The 22,539-nt window shown below is 33.3% G+C and overlaps 1 protein-coding gene across 1 annotated transcript in view; it reads left to right on the top strand.

The window, feature by feature from the left end:
* Positions 1-22,539, top strand: part of E(z) (histone-lysine N-methyltransferase E(z)) — a 42,963-nt gene that overhangs the window by 3,431 nt on the left and 16,993 nt on the right. The window contains exons 4-14 of the mRNA XM_089246056.1: positions 4,697-4,810; positions 7,076-7,370; positions 8,137-8,236; positions 8,455-8,618; positions 10,738-10,829; positions 13,692-13,857; positions 14,054-14,220; positions 14,856-15,117; positions 17,577-17,690; positions 17,871-17,932; positions 20,541-20,636. Of these exons, the coding sequence (XP_089102182.1) occupies positions 4,697-4,810; positions 7,076-7,370; positions 8,137-8,236; positions 8,455-8,618; positions 10,738-10,829; positions 13,692-13,857; positions 14,054-14,220; positions 14,856-15,117; positions 17,577-17,690; positions 17,871-17,932; positions 20,541-20,636 (1,632 nt within the window). The remainder of the gene's footprint in view (positions 1-4,696; positions 4,811-7,075; positions 7,371-8,136; positions 8,237-8,454; positions 8,619-10,737; positions 10,830-13,691; positions 13,858-14,053; positions 14,221-14,855; positions 15,118-17,576; positions 17,691-17,870; positions 17,933-20,540; positions 20,637-22,539) is intronic.

The following is a 22,539-nucleotide window of genomic DNA, read 5'->3' on the forward strand; positions in this document are numbered from 1 at the left end:
TATTACATAATCGTTATGAACAAATTGATGTGGCAAAACTTTTGTGTACCCCTTAAAGCAGGACTTGACAAATTGAAAAAAAAATATTTAGGCTCCAGCCAAATTTCTTAGAAGCCAAGAATGAGATGTTAATCTCAAGAAAAACTGTCCTAATTAATGTCTCTTCTACTTTTTCGGGACTTCATATCCCTTTCCTACATTAAAAGACATACATACTGTCATTAAATCAGAAAATTTTGGGTTATTCATAGACTCCAATTTAACAATCGCGTACAAAAAATTTTAAGCATCAATACCAATTTTATAGTCACTATTGCAAACTGCCGCTTGTCAACTCCTGCTTTAGGAAAAATCTTTTCAGTGAATCCAGACTTTTCATTCCAACTGCATGCTATGTTAGGCTATTGCTGTATGACACCACTGTGTGAAAGTCCTAGCTACTACAGTGTTAGAATTGAAAAATAAAAGTCCAACATGTATTCACTGGTCCAACAGGACCAGTGAATACATTTATTTATACAAGAATCTATTAGTCTGCAGACATCATGACTATTCTGCTAAACAAAATCTGTTCTAAATAATAATAATAATTATTATTATTAATTTTCCTAAATATATTAGAGCATTTAAAAGAGTGATATATCATGCAGGTGTGCAAAAAGTCGAAATTCCACTGTGGATTGGTGATTTTCCCATTGGAGATTCTTCCTCCATCATTGTGTCACCATGGGGTATGAAGTTTTTAGCCACTGGTTCTGTGGACCACCACAATCTTTTTGTCAGTGGTCCGACTATTTAATCAGTGGTTTCGGACCAGCAGACCACCAATGATTTTGAACGCTGCACTAGGAACAGCGTTGGGTTTGTGATATAACAAGCATCAAAAACTGGTTTAAACCGTGAAAAACCTAAATGAATGCTTTTCTATAACGTTTTGAACACAATAGGTATATAACGTGATGAAAAAACTTACATTTTTTCATATTACAATGGGGTTTTTTTAAAATTCTTACATTAATTTATTACAATGAAATAAGAATTATAATTTTTAAAATTTAAATTTTTGACATAAAAAGAGTCTAGCACATATTATCCCAGCGATGACCTATTGGTTAGAAATTCTTCAAAATATGGACTGGGTCACCGTTTCAGTTAGTAAGTCTAGAACATATAAAATATAATTTTATAGTTTATTTATTTAAACTACTCATTACCTCTATTCAATTTTCTAAGCAAAACAGTTTAGCCTTTTATTCAAAATATGTTGCGGGGTATCAGGCTTAGATTTTTTACCTCAAGAAACCAATTTGGTATTAAAACAGTCAAATTTATTGATAACTTAAACTTAACCTGATAGATATGTTAAATAACAAAACATCTTTAATTTTATGTAGATTAAAGTGCTTTATGTTTTGAATTACGATTACTGAGAAAAAATATCTCGGTATTTTAAGTTTTCTGATCTGCCCAAAATTTGATTCCATATTAAAAATTTTCTTGTGCAGCATCTGTTAATACATAATTAAACTCATTTATTCTCTCGTAAAAGCTTCTTAGCTCAGGTTGTACAGGGTGATCCTAAAGTCACGCAACGCTTTCTAATAAATTTTATTTTTAAAATTCTATCAAGAAGTAAAAAATAAAATTTTATAGTTTAAATAAGACAACATTTGTGGATACGAAAATAAAGTTTGTTTGAAAATGTTATAACGTGTACTCAAATTGTGAGCCTTTTGCATGAATGCAAGCGCACATCCTTTTTGCCAGAATTCTGGCCACTCTTCTCAGGGCACTCACCTTTTCAATCTTTGACTGAATATTTTTTTAGTTAGTCAATGAAATGGGGATTATTCTTGTGCATTTGTCTTCAGGGTGCAGTGATCTTGGTGGCTACAATCCTTTTGAACTAAGGCGGTCATCGAAAAATGTGTGTAGTAATCCATTGCCTCATTAGATATATGGCAGGTTGCTCCATTCTGTTGCAAAAAACAAAAACGTTTATTTTCATCCAACAGTAGGAGGAATTACAAGATCATATCCCTGTACAGTTCCCCATCTACTGTTAAGAATTATAATTTTTAAAATTTAAATTTTTGACATAAAAAGAGTCTAGCACATATTATCCCAGCGATGACCTATTGGTTAGAAATTCTTCAAAATATGGACTGGGTCGCCGTTTCGGTTAGTAAGTCTAGAACATATAAAATATAATTTTATAGTTTATTTATTTAAACTACTCATTACCTGTATTCAATTTTCCAAGCAAAACAGTTTAGCCTTTTATTCAAAAAAAAAAACAACACACTTTCCTACAACGTGAAATAGAGCATCACACACCATTTTGATCGAATGCAGAGACTTTTCATGATAGACTTGTAGATTTTCGTTGCACCAAATTCTGACATGATCTGATCTAGAGCTTTCATATCTGGAACAACCCCAACACGACAGGTTTAAACTCCAATTTCTTTAAAGTTTTTTAAAAAAAGTTTTTCAGTTTTTCCCTTTAGTTCACGTATTCCATGTTTGCTCAGTAGAGATAGACGCCCACTTCGTCTGTAACTTTGTCTTGCAGTCTTCAACATTTCCAGTTTCTTGAAAATGGAACAGCAATTGCAAGAATGTTGTCTTATTGGGCACAGAAACATTTTTGAATTCGCTTTTCAATGCCTCAATAACGGCTTCAAATGAATGAGTTGAAAAATATTGTTCAATCATAAAAATTCTTTGTTTCTGGCAAAAAAAACCATCTTGATCATACAACAAAAAAGAGCCCCTTAGAGTATTTGTGCACAAGGAAAATTAAAAAAAAATGGCTTTCCATCTTGAACAGTATAGTGCTGCTGTATGAAAAAACTTTACATTTACAAAAATCACAGTATATTTTGAGAAATTCATTTTTTTATAACGGGTTGCATGACTTTTGGATCACCTTGTATAAATCCAGAGTTTCAAAGTGTATTTTCAATTAAAGCAGAGCTGAAATAACCAAAGCATTGACTTGCAAACGGTTTCCGGGTTATTAGGCCATGGTGTTAAATTTAGCACAATCGCTACGCTCGGCAAAAGATCTGAGAGACCCGCTGTGCATGGCAGGTGTCTACAGGATTCCATGCTCGTGTGAAAAAGTATACATAGGAACAACAAAAGGAAGTACTACTACAAGAATAAAGGAACACCAGAGGAGCTGCCGCGTGGGTAAAACGGAAAGTTCAGCCGTTGCAGAGCATATGTGGGAAACCGGCCACAAAATTAAATTTGAAAAGACCGAGATAATATCGTCGGAGGTGCACTACCATGCTCGTCTTCATAGAGAAGCCATTGAAATATTCAAGCACCACAACATGAATCGAAAGGAGGAGACGAAGGTGCATCCCACTTGGGTCCCGGTACTTCAGCGCCGCAGGGAGTAGAGATGTGCCCCCGACGAATGCCAGAGAGAAAATGACCTCGACAGCCAATCGTCGCCAGACACCACTTGCAGCCAATCGGCGCACAACACATCCACACAAGCCAACCAATGTGGTTCTTCTGCGGCCGATCAAGTCTCAGAAATGCATATAGAGAACAAGTCGATGACAGTAGATGTACGAAGCCTTTCTCGCTTGCCGCGGAGACTTATGTCCAAATAACCTCAGATGATGCCTGCCACAGATGTGGGCGAAACATCAGGAAGAAAATCTCCTAGACCATGGCCTAATAACCTGGAAACCGTTTGCAAGTCATTTAACGCCGGCCATGAAAGCCTCAGACAATATTTTAACCAAAGCATTGTTTTGCACGTTTAGATACAACTCCAATTAGAAAACTATACAAATTAAGAAACCATTATAAATGTCAGATTCATAATCAAACTTAGTTATTCATACTTTTACACTAAGAATGAATCACAGGAGTTAGCATCATATACATGTCAGCACTGCCAAGTTAAAGGACGTGTTTAGTCCTACTATTTAGTATTTTGATTGCTAAATATATTCTAATGTTATGCACAATAAGGGTATCATTTTAAGTATCAGTGATAATCTAGATAACAGAAATCAACATTACATATATGGTGTAAAATAATTTTTTAAACATCCATCTGTGTTATAAAAAGAGTACAGCAGATGGCTAATATCACACATTCATATGAGCAGTTCAAGAAATTTTGGAAGGTCAAGAATCATATTGAATTGAAGAATATCAAATCAATCCTTCAGCTTTTATGCTATATTTTTATTCATATTTTACAAGAAAAAATACATATATATTGTCCAAAATAATTCAGTAGATTGTAGAAAATTGTTTTAAATCATATTAAGCAGCATTCAAATCGTCTGCTGGTCTGAGACCACTGACTATACAATCGGACCACTGGAAGAAAAAGTGTAGCGGTGTGTGGTTCCAGTAGCGGAAACTCCCCCCTCCGGTAATACACTCATCTCTGAAGAATCTCCTGTGGGAGAATCATCGATCAATCCTGACTAGGAATCAATGGCAGTAACTTTTGTTTATCAAAGAACAAAATAAGAAATGCAATTCTAGATTTTTGCACCTTTGCAATTTCTGAAATTTCTTGATTTCAGATCAAATTAAATTTTACATGCAGCTTCTGAATAATGCAGGCATGATTGTGTTTAGGCAGTTACTTCGATAATTTAATCGATGAATGTTCTCTGCAACTTTTCTTGTATTTAAATATTTTCCTTTATAGTGTGAAGTCCGTATGCAGGATGGCAAGTCTCAGTCATCCCACATCCATATTATGTATGCCGTAACACCAATTCCAACTATGTATACATGGGCTCCGATACAGCAAAATTATATCGTGAGTATTTTGTGTTACTTTACAAGTGTTTAAATTTACTTTAACAGCATATTAACGATGCCTGTTGTTTCCCTGGTCTCTCATCATTTTATTGCATTTCACACTCTCTCCAAAATAAGAGCCCAGAAAGTTTGGGATTTCTTTCTTGTGACCCTCTTTCCCTCTGGAGAACCCAACTGCTTTATTTTTTTACAGTGATTTCAGTTTGAAAAAGACCAGGCAGCCTTCAGCCTTATAATGGATAACTGATGTGATAAATATTAGACTCCCTTGAATGGATGTAGAGCATTTTAACTTTTGGGGGTTATTGAGAAAGAGGACCAAGTTTGATCATTTTGTTCGTAATGGTGGACAATGGCATTGTCCCTAATTATTTTAGCAAAATCATTGTAGAGCCAGTTGCAAGTTATCAGTGTCTCAGCATCGTTCACCATCAATTTCATTTGATCTTTTTCATTCAATTTCTCTTCTCAATCAGTCTTTCATCTTCGCGTCCTTTCCATATTCTTAATTTTTTTAAACACATTGTATGACATCTATTCTTATTCAAGAATTTAAAATGCAGTAAATATGCTAGTACTGCTTTTTTTTTTTGTCTTTTTTTTTTTTAAAAGTAAAACCAACATTTGAAGCATTTTAAAATTGTTTTTCTAATAATTAGAGTTTTTCAACAATTCAAGGCCCTATCCACCTTAGATTATAGCGACTAGTTCAAAATATGGATTTTATTCAAAACATCTGCACTGAACTATTGCTTTAATTCCTTAAACTAGTGTTTCTTAAAATGTGCATCACAACTCCTAGGGGCTTCACCAACCTTTGTTAGGGGTATTGCAACAAGAAATATTGATTGTGTGTGTGCGCTGGCTTTGACGTAGTTCTTTTACGAAATCACAATATCTGCTAAACTGGTCTGTGAAGCCGTAGATTAACCATGAATAGGCAAGGGTGCCACGAGGGACAAAAATTTGAGAACCACTGCCTTCTGCCTTAAAACTCAGCATATCATTTCAAATATATCTTTGCTGTTTAATATTTCATGCAAATTTAATATTCATCTTTCATAACATGAGATTTGTTATAATATTCTAACCAAGCAACAGCATTAATTTAAACTTGCCTATAAAAATTCTATATTTTTAAAAATCTGCAGATAAATAGAATGCGATACATTACTTGCTATCGGTGTTATTCAAAAATACAGTTTTGATGATTAATTTCACGCCATTCCAAAATTTTAAGGGTATTTTTGTGAATAGAGGGGTATTTTTTTTTTATCAGTGAGAAATAACTCTATTAAAAAAGTTACCTAAAATTTGAAAGAGTATTTTGATTTCAATAAGTTTTTCAATAAGAGTATTGGCGAACACTGCTTGCTGTAATCGTTTCTTCATTACCCTTGCTATTTGTGCATTCCTTAATTCAGACCACCAAAGTCTAAGAATCAATTCCTTGACAATTGTGAATTTTTTTAAATTCAAATTGCTACCATCCAGTCAGATACCATGAATTCTGAGTAAACTTTAAAATTACAATGCATTAAATTTTTTAAATTTCTTCTGAATTTTTTTAAATGCAAATTTTGCATGATATAATATTATGTAGGAAGAACATATTTCATCCCCAAAGTATGAGAGGTAAGCCAGTTTTAAGGAAACAACCACTCCTCAGAAGTAAAATTCATTTTAAAAAATGTGTTCTTGAGGGTTTTTGAGTAGTGCTCTTTCCTCCTAACAATGGGCGAACCTAGACTAGAGCAAAAGATGGTATAGGAGTGGGATTGTTTGAATCTGAGTTAGCATAATGGAGTCTAGCTGTGCAGAACTTGCTTTAAAAAATTTGTCTCATTCCATTTTTATGTCAGTAAAATAGCAGTATTTGATCCAGTCCCCCACTTCTCACTTTCCGCTGATAGCAGACAGATTCTTTAACTTGATACTTGAATAACATGAAAATTCAGGCATTTGTCCTTTTTGCTTTCAAAATTTGGCAACATAAACATGTTAGGGCTGCGCATATGCACACACAACACATTCCTGCATGTACCAATCCGTTAGATTAGGTATTCCCCACACGCAGACAGAAAGAGTGTTTACGAGTTTCGTGTATAGTTAACTAGAGTGATATAATAACAGTGCGTGGTGATAGTAAGGTGATAACAATAACAAAAAAGGATTGATATTTTTTTCTTTCTAGTTGTGTGCTGACAGAAAGGGATAAACAAATTTATAAAATTATTAAACTTTTTTCGATCATTTCATGCAGGTGGAAGACGAAACTGTGTTGCATAACATTCCATATATGGGTGATGAGGAGTTGGAGAAAGATAATTCTTTTCTGGAGGAACTGTTGAAGAATTATGATAATAAAGTTCATGGTGAATCTGATGAGAACTTCATAAATGATGACATATTTGTTGAGCTAGTTCAAGCGTTGAATGCATTGCCCGAACCTGAAACTTACTTGGATCCACCAAAGGACAAAGAGACATCAGACAAAAGTCTCATCGGTCGCAACAAAAAGCCTATTAGCAGCTCGAATTGGATTCCCATTGAACCAGGCAAAAAGTTTTTTTGCAGTGAAACCTGTATGAAACGGAACATTAAAGGGACCAAAATAATATTCTGTTTTAGACTGATTTCCATTTTATTAGAGAAAAACATTCAAAATCAAAGAACTAATCATTGGACAGACTATATTTTGATTCCGTTTAAGGCAGGTTTCCGTCTTGTACAGGTTTCGCTGTATTTTATTTTCTATTATTTTGAGTGTAAATGTGTTTATTTCAAATTAAACAGGCATGTTTTGGAAACTTGGCATTTTCTAGCCAAAGCTGTGAGTTGCATCTGTGCTTTCAAAACGATTAAAAAAAAAATTTCAGTACAGACTATTGACTATTCATTTCTATAATAGGTGTTAAATGTCCTAATTTTCAAACCAAGAACATCTCAGGTTGATGGGCATGGGCAATTTACAACCTAGTGAGTTGTGCCGGAAATGTGTGTGTATCTAACAGTCTGAGTGCTTATCTAGTGGTGTGTCTGATTTTTCAGTGCTGCCACCTATATTTCAGAAGTAAAATGTAATGATTGGATAGTTGTACACCCTTTGTAGGCCTGTCCTTATTTAATACTGAATCATTTTATTCAGTTATTTGAAATGAATACAGCTATACCTCCTTAATGCGAAGGCGAACAGACCAAGTCCAATAAATTAAAAAAAACTAGTTTGAGATGAATCGAATGCTTTATCTGAAGTACTTTCTATCTTTAACAAGACTGGACCAAGGCTGTGATACTAACTTGACATGATTTCTGATCTTACAGCACCGCAGAAGAGTGTTTTCAAGAATATTCCGGACATTATATTTACTGCCATATCAAGTGTGTTTCCTGACAAAGGCAATCCAGAGATACTGAAAGAAAAGTAAGTCAGTAGAAATTTTCCTATTTTTTTTATTCTTTCATGCACACAGTTTGAATTACATGCCACCGTTAGTTTTCTGTTTCCCGATAATTTATTTTTCTGGCAGGTTTAAGTAGACTTAATGTAGCCTGTGTGTAGTTGTGAAAAATGTACCTGAAGAGAATTACTTTATAAACTTATGTATCAAAATAATGATTTGTGAATTTCCTTATCTTTAGGTATAAGGAGTTATTGAGAAAACAAGAATCAATCGCTGTGCCTCCCGAGTCTACTCCAAATATGGATGGTTCTGGTGCTCAATCGGTTCTTAGAGAGCAAAGCATGCACTCGTTTCATGCTTTGTTCTGTAGACGATGCTTCAAATACGATTGTTTTTTGCACCGTAAGTCTCCAAAGTATTCTTTTGTTATATTGAACATGCTTTAGGATGGAAGGAAATTTTTTCATTAATGCAGAGTACATCCTCTTTCTGTAAACTGTCTAGTATCTTGAATGTCTATATACAGGGTGTTCTGTTAATGTACCTACAAAATCAGAGGGTATATTTACATTTTTTGCAGAAACAAACGAATCAAATGATTTTTCATAGAAACCTATGGGAAATTCAGCTAATGAAATGATTCCTAAACAAATCGTCATTACTGAGGTATCACTGTAATATTAATATATAATATATCATTATTAAATTTGATTGTCAGTATCATGGCAACAAAAATCTTTTGGTTACCGGTTTTTTAACACTTATTTAAATAAAAATAAAAATAAATATTAAAAATAATAAAATTAATTAAAATAATTAAATTTAAATATCAATTATTTAAAATTACCCCAATAATTTTATTTTCGATTAAAAATAGCAATATTATTTATAATTTTGATGAATTTTAAGAAAATTGATATTCTGCTGCCAAATGTTCGTATTCTGCCAAATCACAATGTCCCATCCCTATAATTAGCTACCATTATTTGTTATAAACCGCTTGATGACAGATATACTGTCCAGCCCGCTTATAGTGAAATTGGATATTTTCAAAAATATCGGTTGCAATTTTTTTCCATTCCAGAGCAGAACTTTTTTTCAGGAAGTCCCATAAAATTGAAAGTTCCTTTCCAGAAACAAAATCTTTGAATGAGAAAGATGGCAATCTCTAGCTATAGGTAGTGCTGATTTTGTTCATTTTCAGAACCCCTTGAATAAAGAGGAATCATTATTACCACAGTTCAGTTTATTTAATGTTTCTCAGTTTTATGAATCCCAAGACTTGAAATAATAGTTTAAAGAGCCATTTCAAAGGACTTAACAGGAACATATATCATTATTCAATCTCGCCTCTGATAAAGGTTGGTGATATATACACTTTGAGAACCACTGACTTACAGTGTATGGGTACGACATTTTTTTATTCAAACCTATGTGAATATCGCTAATATTTGTGACATATGGGAATAATTTTCATTTTAATTATAATTTAATTTTTAAATCTGCCTGAGGACTACCTTTCCCATCTTCGTGAATTAACTTTTGTCTCGGGTTATAGGTGAGAAACACTGAATTTCATTTATTAAACTAGAGTATTTATCGTGTATTAGATAAAACAAATATTATATGTGAATGTTTTTATGAAGGATATATGCCTGGATTATGAAGTTCTCGTGCAGCTTTGCTAATCCAAGCTCGACTTTATTTTCTTGTGATTCAAATTTCTCCTTATTAGAAGCTAAGGCTTGTTAAAAATATATGCAGTCTATATTTGTTTTTACGACCATGCACTATATTGTGATCATTCCATTATATTTGATAAATCCCTAGGATTTGCCTCTTCATTCTATAATTATTTTGATCCAATATAACTATCTATAAAAATAATTCAATCTAATACAGTGTCCAAATTCAACTCTGCCCTGACCCTTTTGCAAAGAAATGAACCAAATCTGTGTTTGTGTTTGCCGATATTGCGTTTAATTTTTATTTTTGATAAGAATTAGTTACATAAGTGGTTGCATGCAGTTAATTATTACAATTTTATTATGGGTTTTATAAATGATGCATTTTCATTACAACTGTTTAAATTATATAACAAAATGAATAATATATAATTTTTTTTTATTCCAGACAAATATGGAATTAGCTTAAAAAGTTATCTAAATAAATAAATATAATAAATAAAAATGAATAAAAATAAATAAACGTGATCCTCACATATTCCCAAGGTGATCAGCATGATCTGTCCAGGGAATTTGTTAGTGTTAGCAAACATCCATTCCTGAACCGGGATTCAAACCCAGACCTGCACAGTGAGAGACTAGCTCTCTAACCACTCGACTGCCAGACGGCTTTTTTGTCTAACTTTAAATTCAAGTGAATATAATGTCCATTTTTCATGAAACAAATGATCCTCATTTTACAAATGTCGGTTGTATCTCTATTTTATCACAGTAACTTATATTGATTTATTTTTTCTCTGTCTGCTGATACTATTTTCTGTATAATCTGTATTCAGTGAATCACCCATCGCCGAGTAAATTCAAGCATAAAATGTGTGACATGAAGCCAAGCACAACTCCATGTGGATTCAAGTGCTATCTTCATATAGTAAGCTGGATTTTTTTCGTTATCAAATGTAGAGCAGTTTTTGCATTCAGTTATCACTTTCTACATTGGTTTGTATTATATAATTATTAGGGCTGGGAAGCGATTAATACTTTAAACTGGTTAATCAAAATTTTAATCAATTAATCAAATGCTTTTGAATACTAACCATTCATAACATAGTATTGGTGACTATATAATATTTACTGATGCTATAAAAATATATTCCATTCATTTTTCAAGTACCTATTTTCTAGATGTGAACAAATATAGAAATAGACTAAGAAATTCTGGCCACTCGCATGAAGCAAATTTAATATGCTGAACATATTTTGCCATATCCTAGGAATTTCTTAACTTGGATCTTTTTTTTGGTTGTTTTTTTAGAAAATTTATTATTTTATGTTCGTCACACTAATTTTGAAACTGCTTTCACACTTCATACTTTGCTTGTTTCCTTTAGAAACTGTACGAAATATCTAAGAGATGCGGAGTTTCACTCCCAAATGGTACTGGGGTGGAGGGGGGGGGGATTTGAGCACAGAAAACTGATGTTCAAAGAGGGACAATATATTTTGAGCTTTTCTTTTAAAACTCCAATCAAACTAGATTTGGAACTGAAATCCTCCTCAGTTTTTGTTAAATCGACTTGTATTTCACAATCCCAAAAAAGTTGATGAAATTATTGATTCAAGAATATTTAAATATGACTACTTATCTAAAATGTTATGAATAGAAAAAATTTAAAACATCTAATCCATTTCACCAAGTAATTAAAGCTAATTTACATACTTTTAAGGAAAATTTTTTATTGAATTCTAATCACAGATTGATTGAGTGAACTCATAAAATTATTAACTCTGATTAACAATTGACAGTTGATAAATTCATTGGACCAGCCCTAATAATAATTGTTATTCCAATGTTACAATATACAGTTGTGAGTGTATGGGGGCCATTCAAGTGTTGAATCAGATTTTTAGTCATTTTTGACCCCCTTCCCCCTTGTCAGCAAAATTTTGTTTGCCCTGCCCCTATCTCCTAATCCATATTGGGATCAGAGATGCACACTAGGGGGCACAGAGCCCCAGCATTCCACCTAAACATTGAAAAATTTTATGTCCCTTCCAAAGGCTGATCCTGCATACACCTCTGATTGGATTGCCTTTCGAGAATATACATAGGGAGTCTGACCACTACCGTCTGACACTGCTGTAGTGATTTTTGCTATGTATTGGGATTATTTTTCAAATGATGACAGACTGAATACGCTATATGTTTAGCTTGTGCTTTTATGTTTTTTAATTACTGGTTTAAGTTAAGCACCAATTAATGGTGTGGTATAGAACATTACCGTTGCTAGAAAAAGTTCTCCTGATTGCATAAGATGTTGACTATTCTGCAAAGACACTGAACTGTGTAGTGAAATGATAATTGTTCAATCAGTTTGGCTAAATTTTTTTGACAAAAATTGGTTGTGCTCTATATAAAAATATTTTCGAAAATCAGCTAATGTCAGCAAAAAAAAAAAAAAAAAAAAAATGTACGATTGCAGTATTGTACATTTGTGAATATCAAAACATAATGATTTAAAAGACTTATAATGCAGATGAAGCCCAGATGTTTTAAAATTTATTATCATACACAGTGAAGACATCAAATTACCTTATAACAAGAAGTATAATGACAACTTTTCCTCTGACCACAAGCTCTAATTTTTTTTGAACTTCTGTCTTTCTCTCACCGAAACGTCACAAAAATTTCTAAAACATGATTAAAACAGTGGTCCTTATCACTAACTAAATTAGCCAATGGGCAAACTCATGTTACTTGAAGTAGTTAATTTTAATTGAACTGAAAGCATAAATCTTTTAACCGCACCAAAAAATAGTTTGGAGAAGATAGTCTTAAGTTTTCCTCGAAGCTATAGCTTATAACATGTTTACACAGCTTTCTGAAAAACTCTCAAGTTTTTCCTTTTTATTTGGTGTAACATCAAGATAAAATCCCACCAATATGGTCCATAGGTGCCAATTCCCAGACTTGAAAAAAATTTGTGGTTTATCATGTGATACAATGTTTTGAAACAAGAAAAAATATCATGCAAATGAAAGAGCTAATTGGTTATTTTTTAGTATTGCATAGATTGGCCATATGACTTGTTTTTTCTGGGATGTTCCCTTATTTTTCAGTCTTGATTTTGTTAAAATAAAAATGTCTTGTTTTTCCTTATTTCCAATGAAGCCTACTTAAATTTTTTTACCCTTCACTGAAATCAAGGATTACTATTATTTTGCCATCTTATTAACGAAAATGATGACTATTTTACTTATTTGTCCTATACTTTATTTGAAGAATCTATTTTAATCCACTGCGATTTGCAGAAGCATGGCATTTCCCACCATTGGTGATTTTTTGGTGATTTTAACAATAATTTGTAACTTTTGGCATCATATTTGGTGACAATTGCTGATTTCCTATACCCAAAATCCTAATTATCTATATTTCTCCGGAGAAATCATGGTCATCCTGGAACTGCAAGATGACTGGAAGAGTAGGCTATTTTCTTTAGGGATATTTCATTCAAATGAAGTACAATTTAAGGATTATCAGGGATTTTTCTGTACAGATATGAAAAATCGAAAAAAGTATAGTTTCCGCGTGGAAGGTTTTAATAAGGCAAAAAATCAGAAGGCTTCCGGGCAAATCAGAAGCATTGTGGCACTTATGTGGTAATATTCAATGATTTATTAGGTGATTAGTTGTGAAATTTACGGGTGTACATAAGTGAATATGAACATAATAAAATAGGTATCTTCTCAAATTAAATGAATATTTTCTAAAAATATGTTTTATTTGTCTCAGGAATCTGTGCAAGAGAAACTTAGAGAGAAGCAGAGAGAGGAGAAAGAGCTCATAGAGTGGCAAAAAATGAACAAGCAATTGTCAACTGACAGCGGCAATGAAGCCAGCAGCGATGACAGCAATGACAGCGTTCGCAATTCCAGAAAGCGTGTGATACCTGATCAGGGTGAGGGGAAAAAAGATTTTTTTGCTATGCATTTTTTTAAAAATTGGGGGTGTTATGCTCAAGTGTTCATGATTTTGTATTGATGGGAGGGTAGAGGAGAGGTTGTTTTAAATCTCTAATTTATATTGACACAGTATTCAACTTTCTATTCTTTTCTTGCAACTTAGAAAAACAATGATTTCTTTTTTTGTTACAGCTGGAAAATACATTTTGGATTCTAGTATGTCAGGCAAAATCGATCTCAGTGATCTGGAAACAACTTGGACTGGCGCTGAACAATCTCTGTTCAGAGTCCTGTGGAAAGTATTCTACAGTAACTATTGTGCTATTTCCCAGCTCATCAAAGGGAAGACTTGTGCTCAAGTAATTGTGTATTCTTATTTATGTATAACAGATGTTTTTTTGAATTTGATTGACATAGTGAAAATATTTTTGGAACAGTGATAGGTTTTCGGTCCTATGTCCTTTGAAACCACTCTTGTCCTTAGAATTTTTTTATTTACTATTGTGACATCTTTTATCTTCTGAATACGTACGAGTACAAATTTACAAAGTTAACATGATATTTTGATTGCTGTCACTTTCTCAACCAACATTGGTTTAAACCAGGGGTGCACAACTTCTGGCTTACTGGCCAGATGCAGCCAGTCAAGAGATACTATCCAGCTCACGAAAGATGTACGGGTAGAATAGCATGCGTGCGTGCACACACACATGTTGAAAAAAAGATAAATTGCATGAAAAAAAAAGTTGCGATGGCTAGAATTACAGGAATGTCCCCTAAAATACTAGGTCATGGCAACCCTATACCTACAAATTTCTGGCCTGTGAGTGGCATAAATGCAGCATATCTGTCCTGCGGATTGAATATGTTGTGTACTTGATCTAAACCATGATGAAATGTTCAATATTTATATTTTTCCTTTGCTCAGATGGATTGGATAGATAAGTTATTTTTATTGGTTTGTAAATTTCTAAAATTTATACATTTCTCTTAGACATACACATTTGCCCAGAAGGAGTTGGCTGATTTCAATCCAGAGGAAGCAGCACTGAACAGCACCCCACCTCGCAAGAAAAAGAAGAAGCAAAGGTTATGGTCTATGCATTGCCGCAAGATTCAGCTGAAGAAAGATTCATCATCTAATCACGTATACAACTACACGCCCTGCGATCACCCTGGCCATAGCTGCGATCATACTTGCCCCTGTGTCATGGCTCAGAACTTCTGTGAGAAGTTTTGTCACTGCGATGCTGAATGTGAGAGTTTGGTTTATTCTAAACTAAGTCATATATCTTTGGGCCAATTATTTTAATTATTTGTTAAAATTTCTTGGTGGTTTGAACCGATTGGATATTTAATTAGCATATTTATTCAAAACTAGTGCATATTTTTTTGCATTCCAAAATCAGACTTTTTCACCTGGCTGAGCCTTTAACCATTTGGGTGCGCAAATAGTCTGAGATATGCTCATCTCTCTCTGCGCAAGCAAAAATACATTTTTTTTTTCAGTTTTATTTTTTGAAACATAGATGGCAATCAAATTCAGACGTTGGTTGGATCAAATAAAAGTGAAAAGAGTGGGGGAACACACACAGTACAAGAACTCCTCCTAGCCAAATCATAGTCCGCTCTTTGAGATATTTGAGCAGGTGGTCAAAGAAAGTCTTGCCACAGAGAGCAACAGACCTACAAACGGTACAAAAATAATTCAATCATTACACTTCACTCACAAAATATAGATGTCAGCACTGAAAAATCAGACAACACTAGATACTCATTCAGACAGTTAAGTACAAACTCACACTTCCGACAGACCAGACACGACCCAGGCTCTGTCCCTCCCGGGATATAAGCCTTTCACCCGAGTGGGTTGAGTCGTGCTGGGGAGACACACTTCCGGCACAACTCACTAGGTAGTAAATTGTCCATACATGGCTATAGACCTGAGTTGTGCTCAGTTTGATAGAAAAGAAAGGAAAGATGGTCGAAGACTTGCGCCATGCTGGGAATGTGTGTGTATGTGTTGTGAACCTATTGTGAAGCTTGTTTGTGTGTAATGCTTGTTATAGTGTTGCCATGTCATCAATTTTTCAAACTATGAGTGAAGTTCATTGATTGAATAATTGTATCATTGTTGGCTTGTTGCTCTCTGTGGCGAGACTTTTTAATGGGGAGTACAAGCATACCTGCCACAAAATAGAGATTTAATAAAAGGGGAAACCCATATATTTTCTTACATGATTTATATGCTATTCTAAGAATTTCATTCAAAAACAGCAATTAAAATCATCGGGGATGATTGAGCTGGCCACTAATGCCATCACACACAAATGCAATGGGAACAGTTTAAGGGTTGAATCAGTGGTAGTAGTCTCTAAAATTTGTCACTGTATACAAAAGCAGCAATTCATTCTGCACTACAATAAATATACCGTGCACGTACTGCTCATTACCTGGGGATGAGTTCTACATACTTAGGGGGAACCTTTGAAAGAAGATAAAGTGAGTGCTTGAACACACACGCACACGCTCTCTCTCTCTTCATACTGTCTGAAAATGAGTTACCAAGTTGTAGTAATCACCCAACAATATAACTCAGAGTACCATCATGGAAAAGTCACAAAATAAGGGAAAAAAGGTCACTAAACAAGAAAAGCTGCAGGTTCTTTTATAAATCAATTTTCAGATTTTACGCTGGCAAGTTCTTATGCTCAATTTTAAAGCATGAAATCATGGCCTCATATTGGGATTAACGTCGTGAAAATGATCCCTAATGTAGAGGGGGAGTGATGGAAATAATTGTTTTTTATCACTGAATTGGAAGCGGTGATTGCCCTCTTCCGCCATATCCACCTACGGATAGATGGAACATCAGTTCCCCCCTTCCCCATTTGAGGAACTTGCATCTGCTTATGTGTGAAGTGGTGGTCGGCTGAAAGTAACTTTTTCTGGTTTTCAGAAGGAGCAAATATGAGTTAGTTTCCATTCCGAAAAAAAAAGTCATTGCAGCGAGCAACAGAAAAAGTTATGGTTTCTATCATTGATCTTCATTACACATAATCCTGACAAAATGTTGAGAGGCAAAAGAGCTATTCTACCAAATAACCGTAGTTAAATGGTTAAAGTTGCTAAATAATAAGTATTAAATATCCAAAATCACCAGATAAATGAAATTGAATTAACTCAAAGACAATACAATTAACACAGATACTAACACATACAGTAGATCCTGCTTATAAGGTTTTCACAAAGAACATTTTTCCCCTTGGTATGACTCATTTTCGTCGTCCCAACTCTCACTAATACTCGCCCATATTTCCCGTTTGAAGAGCTTTTCCTCTTACAACTTTTCTTCACGATAGTTTTTCGAAAAACGCTATAAATGGGATCCACTATATTACATTCCTCAATTTTACCCAAGGGACCATATAATCCGTCCAGGGTTCATTGATTAACATATAAATGATTCGTGTTGCCAAATAAGTCGAGGAAAAATTACTAAATCGTCCTTTGGGTATACGTGCCAGACACTCTGTCATTAATTTATTAAACATGTAGGAACTGAAATTAGATTAATTTTGCTGAATATCATCCACACTGTTTTTTTAATGCAAAATATATTGATTATGAAAAATATCAATTAATTTAATTAATTTCAGTGCATCGTTAGTGAATCAAAATTAGTCACATAATTTTGTTTCTGTACATTTTTCAGGTCAACAGAGATTTCCTGGCTGTAGATGCAAGGCCCAGTGTAATACTAAGCAGTGTCCATGTTACTTGGCTGTGAGGGAATGTGATCCAGATTTGTGTCAAACTTGTGGGTCTGGTATGATTAGTTTTTTTAAGACTCCATTATAGTTTCAAAATTTCTTTTTGGCATGGAGGAAATGGTATAGTAATGTGCCTCCAGAGACAACATACTTGTTCCAGTTGGAAGAAGTTAGTATGAACATTATTTTATAACATTTGTTTTGAACATAGAATTTTCTTTTGTATGATTTTACAGACCAGTTTGATGTGCGAAATATATCATGCAGAAATGTCAGCGTACAAAGGGGCCTAAGAAAAGTGAGCTTGCTGTTTTATTATTACTGTGATGGTATACATTATATATTTTTGTCTGAGGGTCATCATTGCCTTTGTTCTTTGAGACTTTGATGTCACTCTTTTTGAGTTTGAACGATCAAAATTCTAATGCATTTTTGAAGTTTTTAACATTTAATGGAATGGAAGTTTGAACATTTAATGGAATAAGCGGTTGTGAATTTAACAGTTGAAAATCACTAATCAGGTTTTTATGGCTGTTCTTCAGTGAAATACTATTTTGTGAGGTTAAGGAACTGTAGAATGGGTCTTAGCCCCAAAGCAGAATGTTTTGCATTGGTCTGCAACAAGTCTTTCAGCTGACTGGAAAGGTTCTGCAGCAAAAATTCCCATAATGGTGTATGTTGTTTTCTACACTTAGAATTCTTCCAGATTTTTCTGCAACAGCATTAATTGTTCTGCGACACGTATGTCAGTTTTCGGCATATTCTGCTTTGTGGGGGGGGGGGGAAGGCTAAGTTTTTCCATAATGCTTCACTATTAACATTAGTTTACAATGCTAGGAAATATATTATCAATTTAGTAAAGTGTTTGGAGGGGGAAAACTCTAACCTACAACAGTCCCTTAGCTCAATAAGACAGTCTTTCACTCAGCAGATGAAAATTTGTTCGAAAGTCTTCAGTTGGTTGAGAAGTCTTCAGAGACTTCAGTCCAAATGTTCGATTTTATGAAGATGGCCTCACTTGTGAGTAGATGCAAAGTTTGAATTTCTTTTTAGCACTCGAGTCAAACCTCACACAGGATATTTTCAAAGTTTTCATCTCTTTTTTTGCTTGAATATATTTTGTTAAATTTTTTCTTCGATTTTTACTAGAGATGTGAGGTGAGATGCCCCAATTTTTACATCGCCTGGATGTAAAAATTAGGGAATAATCGAGAATATTCATTTTTCTTTTAAATAATTTAAATTTTTTTTTTACTAATTTGTTTATATTGTGAAATATAAATCAGTTTTCATTGTGTGAAACATTTTACAACAAAACAATTTTTGGTATAATCACCCCCAACGACAACTTATTTAGTTCGAGAATATTCTCCAAGTCATGATGAGAATTTTTAAAAGTTTGGTTATGTAAAGATTTTAGAAACCTTTAGATTAAAACCTTAAAAAATTATTTTAAAATTAGATAAATTTTCAGAAATAAGTTCTCAAAACAAAATAAATTAAATCAGAGTTGATTGATAAAGGAAGATATTGTTATACAATCACCTTCATTCTAAGAAGAAACAGAACTGATGTTTTCTTCAATGCACATACACTTAAATTCTGTATCACTCGTATTTCTTTGAAAGTTGTGCAAATCAGCCCTGCTGGTTTAATTTTCTTGCTTTCAAACTTTAATATTGTGGTCTACAAACTTCAATATTCCCATCTTCTTTTGGACGGGAAGAAAGATGGGGACAGAGAATATTCTCTCGAAGGACTACTATTATAAATTACTAGAGAATATTCTTATCAAAAATAATAATTATTCTCAAGTTATTTATCAAGATTATTTATTATAATACATGTTATTACATATATTCTTGATAATACTCTCTGGAAAGATTTCGGTATCTGAAGCATATTCTCATCAAGAATATTCTCTGAAAGGACTATTGTTAATAATAATAATAATTCTTATTATTTTCTATAAGAATATTCCCCAGTAATTTATAAAAGTAGTCCTACCAGAGAATATTCTCAAGGATATTATATGTAACTATACTATAAATAACAGGAGAATATTCTCATCAAGAACTTATAAGAATATTCTTGTTATTTATAATATTAGTCCTACCAGAGAATATTCTTGAATATTCTCCTTCATGAGCATATTCTCTGAAAGATTGTTCTCTAGAATTTTAAATCTCTAATTTTTACATAGTTTACATACATATACAATGATAAGAAATTTTTCCTTTGTTTCATTTAAATTCATCAAACTAATCCAAATCAGAATCAAAATATAATCTATTCATTGATTAGTGCTTCAATTTGCACTGTTATGAAATGGGAATTTTTCTGAAACTGAATATTATGTGTCTCTTGACATTTCGTTTTCATGCAGGTTTCACTGTATAAATAGAACTATACTAAACGTGTTATTGGTTTTGGTGAATGATAAATATGCAGAAAGTACCTCGGCACAAACTTCAACATGGTTAATTTTATGTTTTTCTATTTATATTCAGCCCACATTGAAGTAATTTTACTCTTATACTGCCTGCAAAAGTAAGCCTTGGTGAAATATAGCCCACAAGCCAAAAACTGTGTGCAACTGTGATTTGCTTTTATCTAATTACTAGTTATCAAATTGGATGCATTCTTATATTTCCTATTGATATAAAAATGTGGGTGAAGTGAAATGAGTGTTCAAAGTAAGACTGCGAAAACAACATTAGGTAGTTTTTGAACCGAAATGTCTTGGTGATCCTTATTGAGAGATGCAAACAATCAATGCTACCACTTCATCCAAGCTAGAATTAATTTTTTTTTTAAAAATCACTATAATCAATATTAGAAATCTTTATGGATATTACAAGAATAATAAACAGCAGTAGTAACTATATTTTTTCATGTATTTTTAGCATTTGCTGTTGGCACCATCTGATGTTGCTGGATGGGGAATATTCCTCAAAGATACGGCTCAAAAGAATGAGTTTATATCAGAATATTGTGGTGAGGTAGGTATTTTTATTTTGCAAACATCCATTTTATTTTTAAAAAAATGCATATTTTTAATCATATCTATTCTTCACATGTATATGAACGATTAGAAAATTTCTTTCAATGTAGTGTAATTACATAAGGACTCTTCAATTTATACAATGGAATAGGTGTCAATGCTTCCAATTTATCCAGAAGCCTTCTCATTTTTCAGCTTTATTGATATTTTCCCGATTTTTCATATTTTGAAGGAAAAATCCCTGAAAGTACGAATCGTGCTTCATTTGAATGGAAAATCCTTAAAGAAAATATTCCTTCAGTCCTTGCACTTCCAGGCTTACCATGTTCAAAAATGTGGGAAATCAGGATTTTTCAAGTACAAAAAATTGGTAATTGTTGCCAAATATGATGCCAAAAAGCAAGTAAAGTTGCCAAATTTATTAGGTATTGCTAAAATTATTACTAAAAAAACAGGATCGCGAAAAATGCGTCCTGCAAAAATGGGATTTATGTATGGTAACTGTTGCAATCCCAAAAAATTCCTGTTTTTTTCCTATGAGACAAATACAGTGCACAATGCAGTTCCTGCTTCCATTTGCAGAACTCTGCTAACTTTCCAGGTAATGCCATATTTCACGACCAGTACAAGACTTCCAGATTATGAATTTTATATTGCAGGTTTTCTCAATTGTTACCATCAAGATAAAAAAGATGAAAACTTAAAAAAATAATAAAAGAAACAATGAGTTTTTGTAGCTTTTTCCACTGTCACACTTCCTTTTCTCTTTAAAATACCCCCCTTTCATGAGAGCTCTTGTGGTGTCGCACTAGCTGGACCTCTAGGTGCAGTAACCTGTATGGATGCTGGTGAAAGGTGCCTAAATCTATGAATGTAAAAAAGAAACATCACTGCCTGTTCATGTGGAAAGCCTTTCTTTTTACGTGTTTGATCATATGACAGCTGGTAGATAATTAAATCACCATATTTTCTCCTTGTATGACTATGTTGACCACATTTGATAGTGAAAATTATGGCAAATCGGGATCTATGTACTGAGAAATACAGAACACATAGCTTTTTGTGGGGAAAAATTAATAATTTTGCTAACAAATAAATGGAAGATTGAGGGGTTCAGCAAATCTTAATGAATTAGAATGATTTCACCAAAAAAATGATTAAAATGTTCTTCAAATATCATAAATTCAAGGAAGTATCATTAAAAAAATACTGGACATTTTTCTTCAGAATAGTCAGACAGAAAATACTAACAAAAAATACAGGAATGCCCTGTAAAATATGAGTGGTATGGCCCCCACATATATCCTTTTCTTATGCCCATAAAATTTTTAAACACACAAATGCATGTTTATCAGTTTTTTAAGTAAATTACAGGTTTTTCATTTTTTGAAGGTTGACATGCCTGCACTTGCTTAAAATTCGGGAGCTTTCATACGTCAAATGACAGGGTTCTCAGCGACCTAAAAGGCCAGGGAAAATATTAAAAAATTTAGCAAAAGTCAGAAAAATATGCTTGATAAAAGTGTCATATCATTTCATATAAGTAATTGTTTGATAGAGAAGTCAGGGAGAACTTCTGTGGGGGACTCGAAAAATATTTGGAAGAGTACCATTTTTGAATTTTATATTTCTTTGAGAGTTATGCTCAGGGAAATGATCAAGCAGAATTCGCTTTGACCCCTGAATAAGCTTCCCCCCCCCCTCCCCATGCTGTTAGATCTAATATTTTGTTCAGTCTAATTTTGCAGTGATTTTCATTTTTGGTGAATATTTTTTGCTTGTAACGGATAAGTATATCAAGGCAAAGTATCATTGCTTCTATTATGAGGCTTTTGATATCCTGCTTCATCAACTTCTGCAAAAAATGTTCATGAGTAGCTAATTGAAGTAAAGAAAATATT

Source organism: Pholcus phalangioides, unplaced genomic scaffold (genome assembly GCF_987345545.1).
Source record: "Pholcus phalangioides strain wild (caught in Gottingen) unplaced genomic scaffold, Ppha-v1.0 ptg000016l_1, whole genome shotgun sequence".
Classification (NCBI taxonomy): domain Eukaryota; kingdom Metazoa; phylum Arthropoda; class Arachnida; order Araneae; family Pholcidae; genus Pholcus; species Pholcus phalangioides.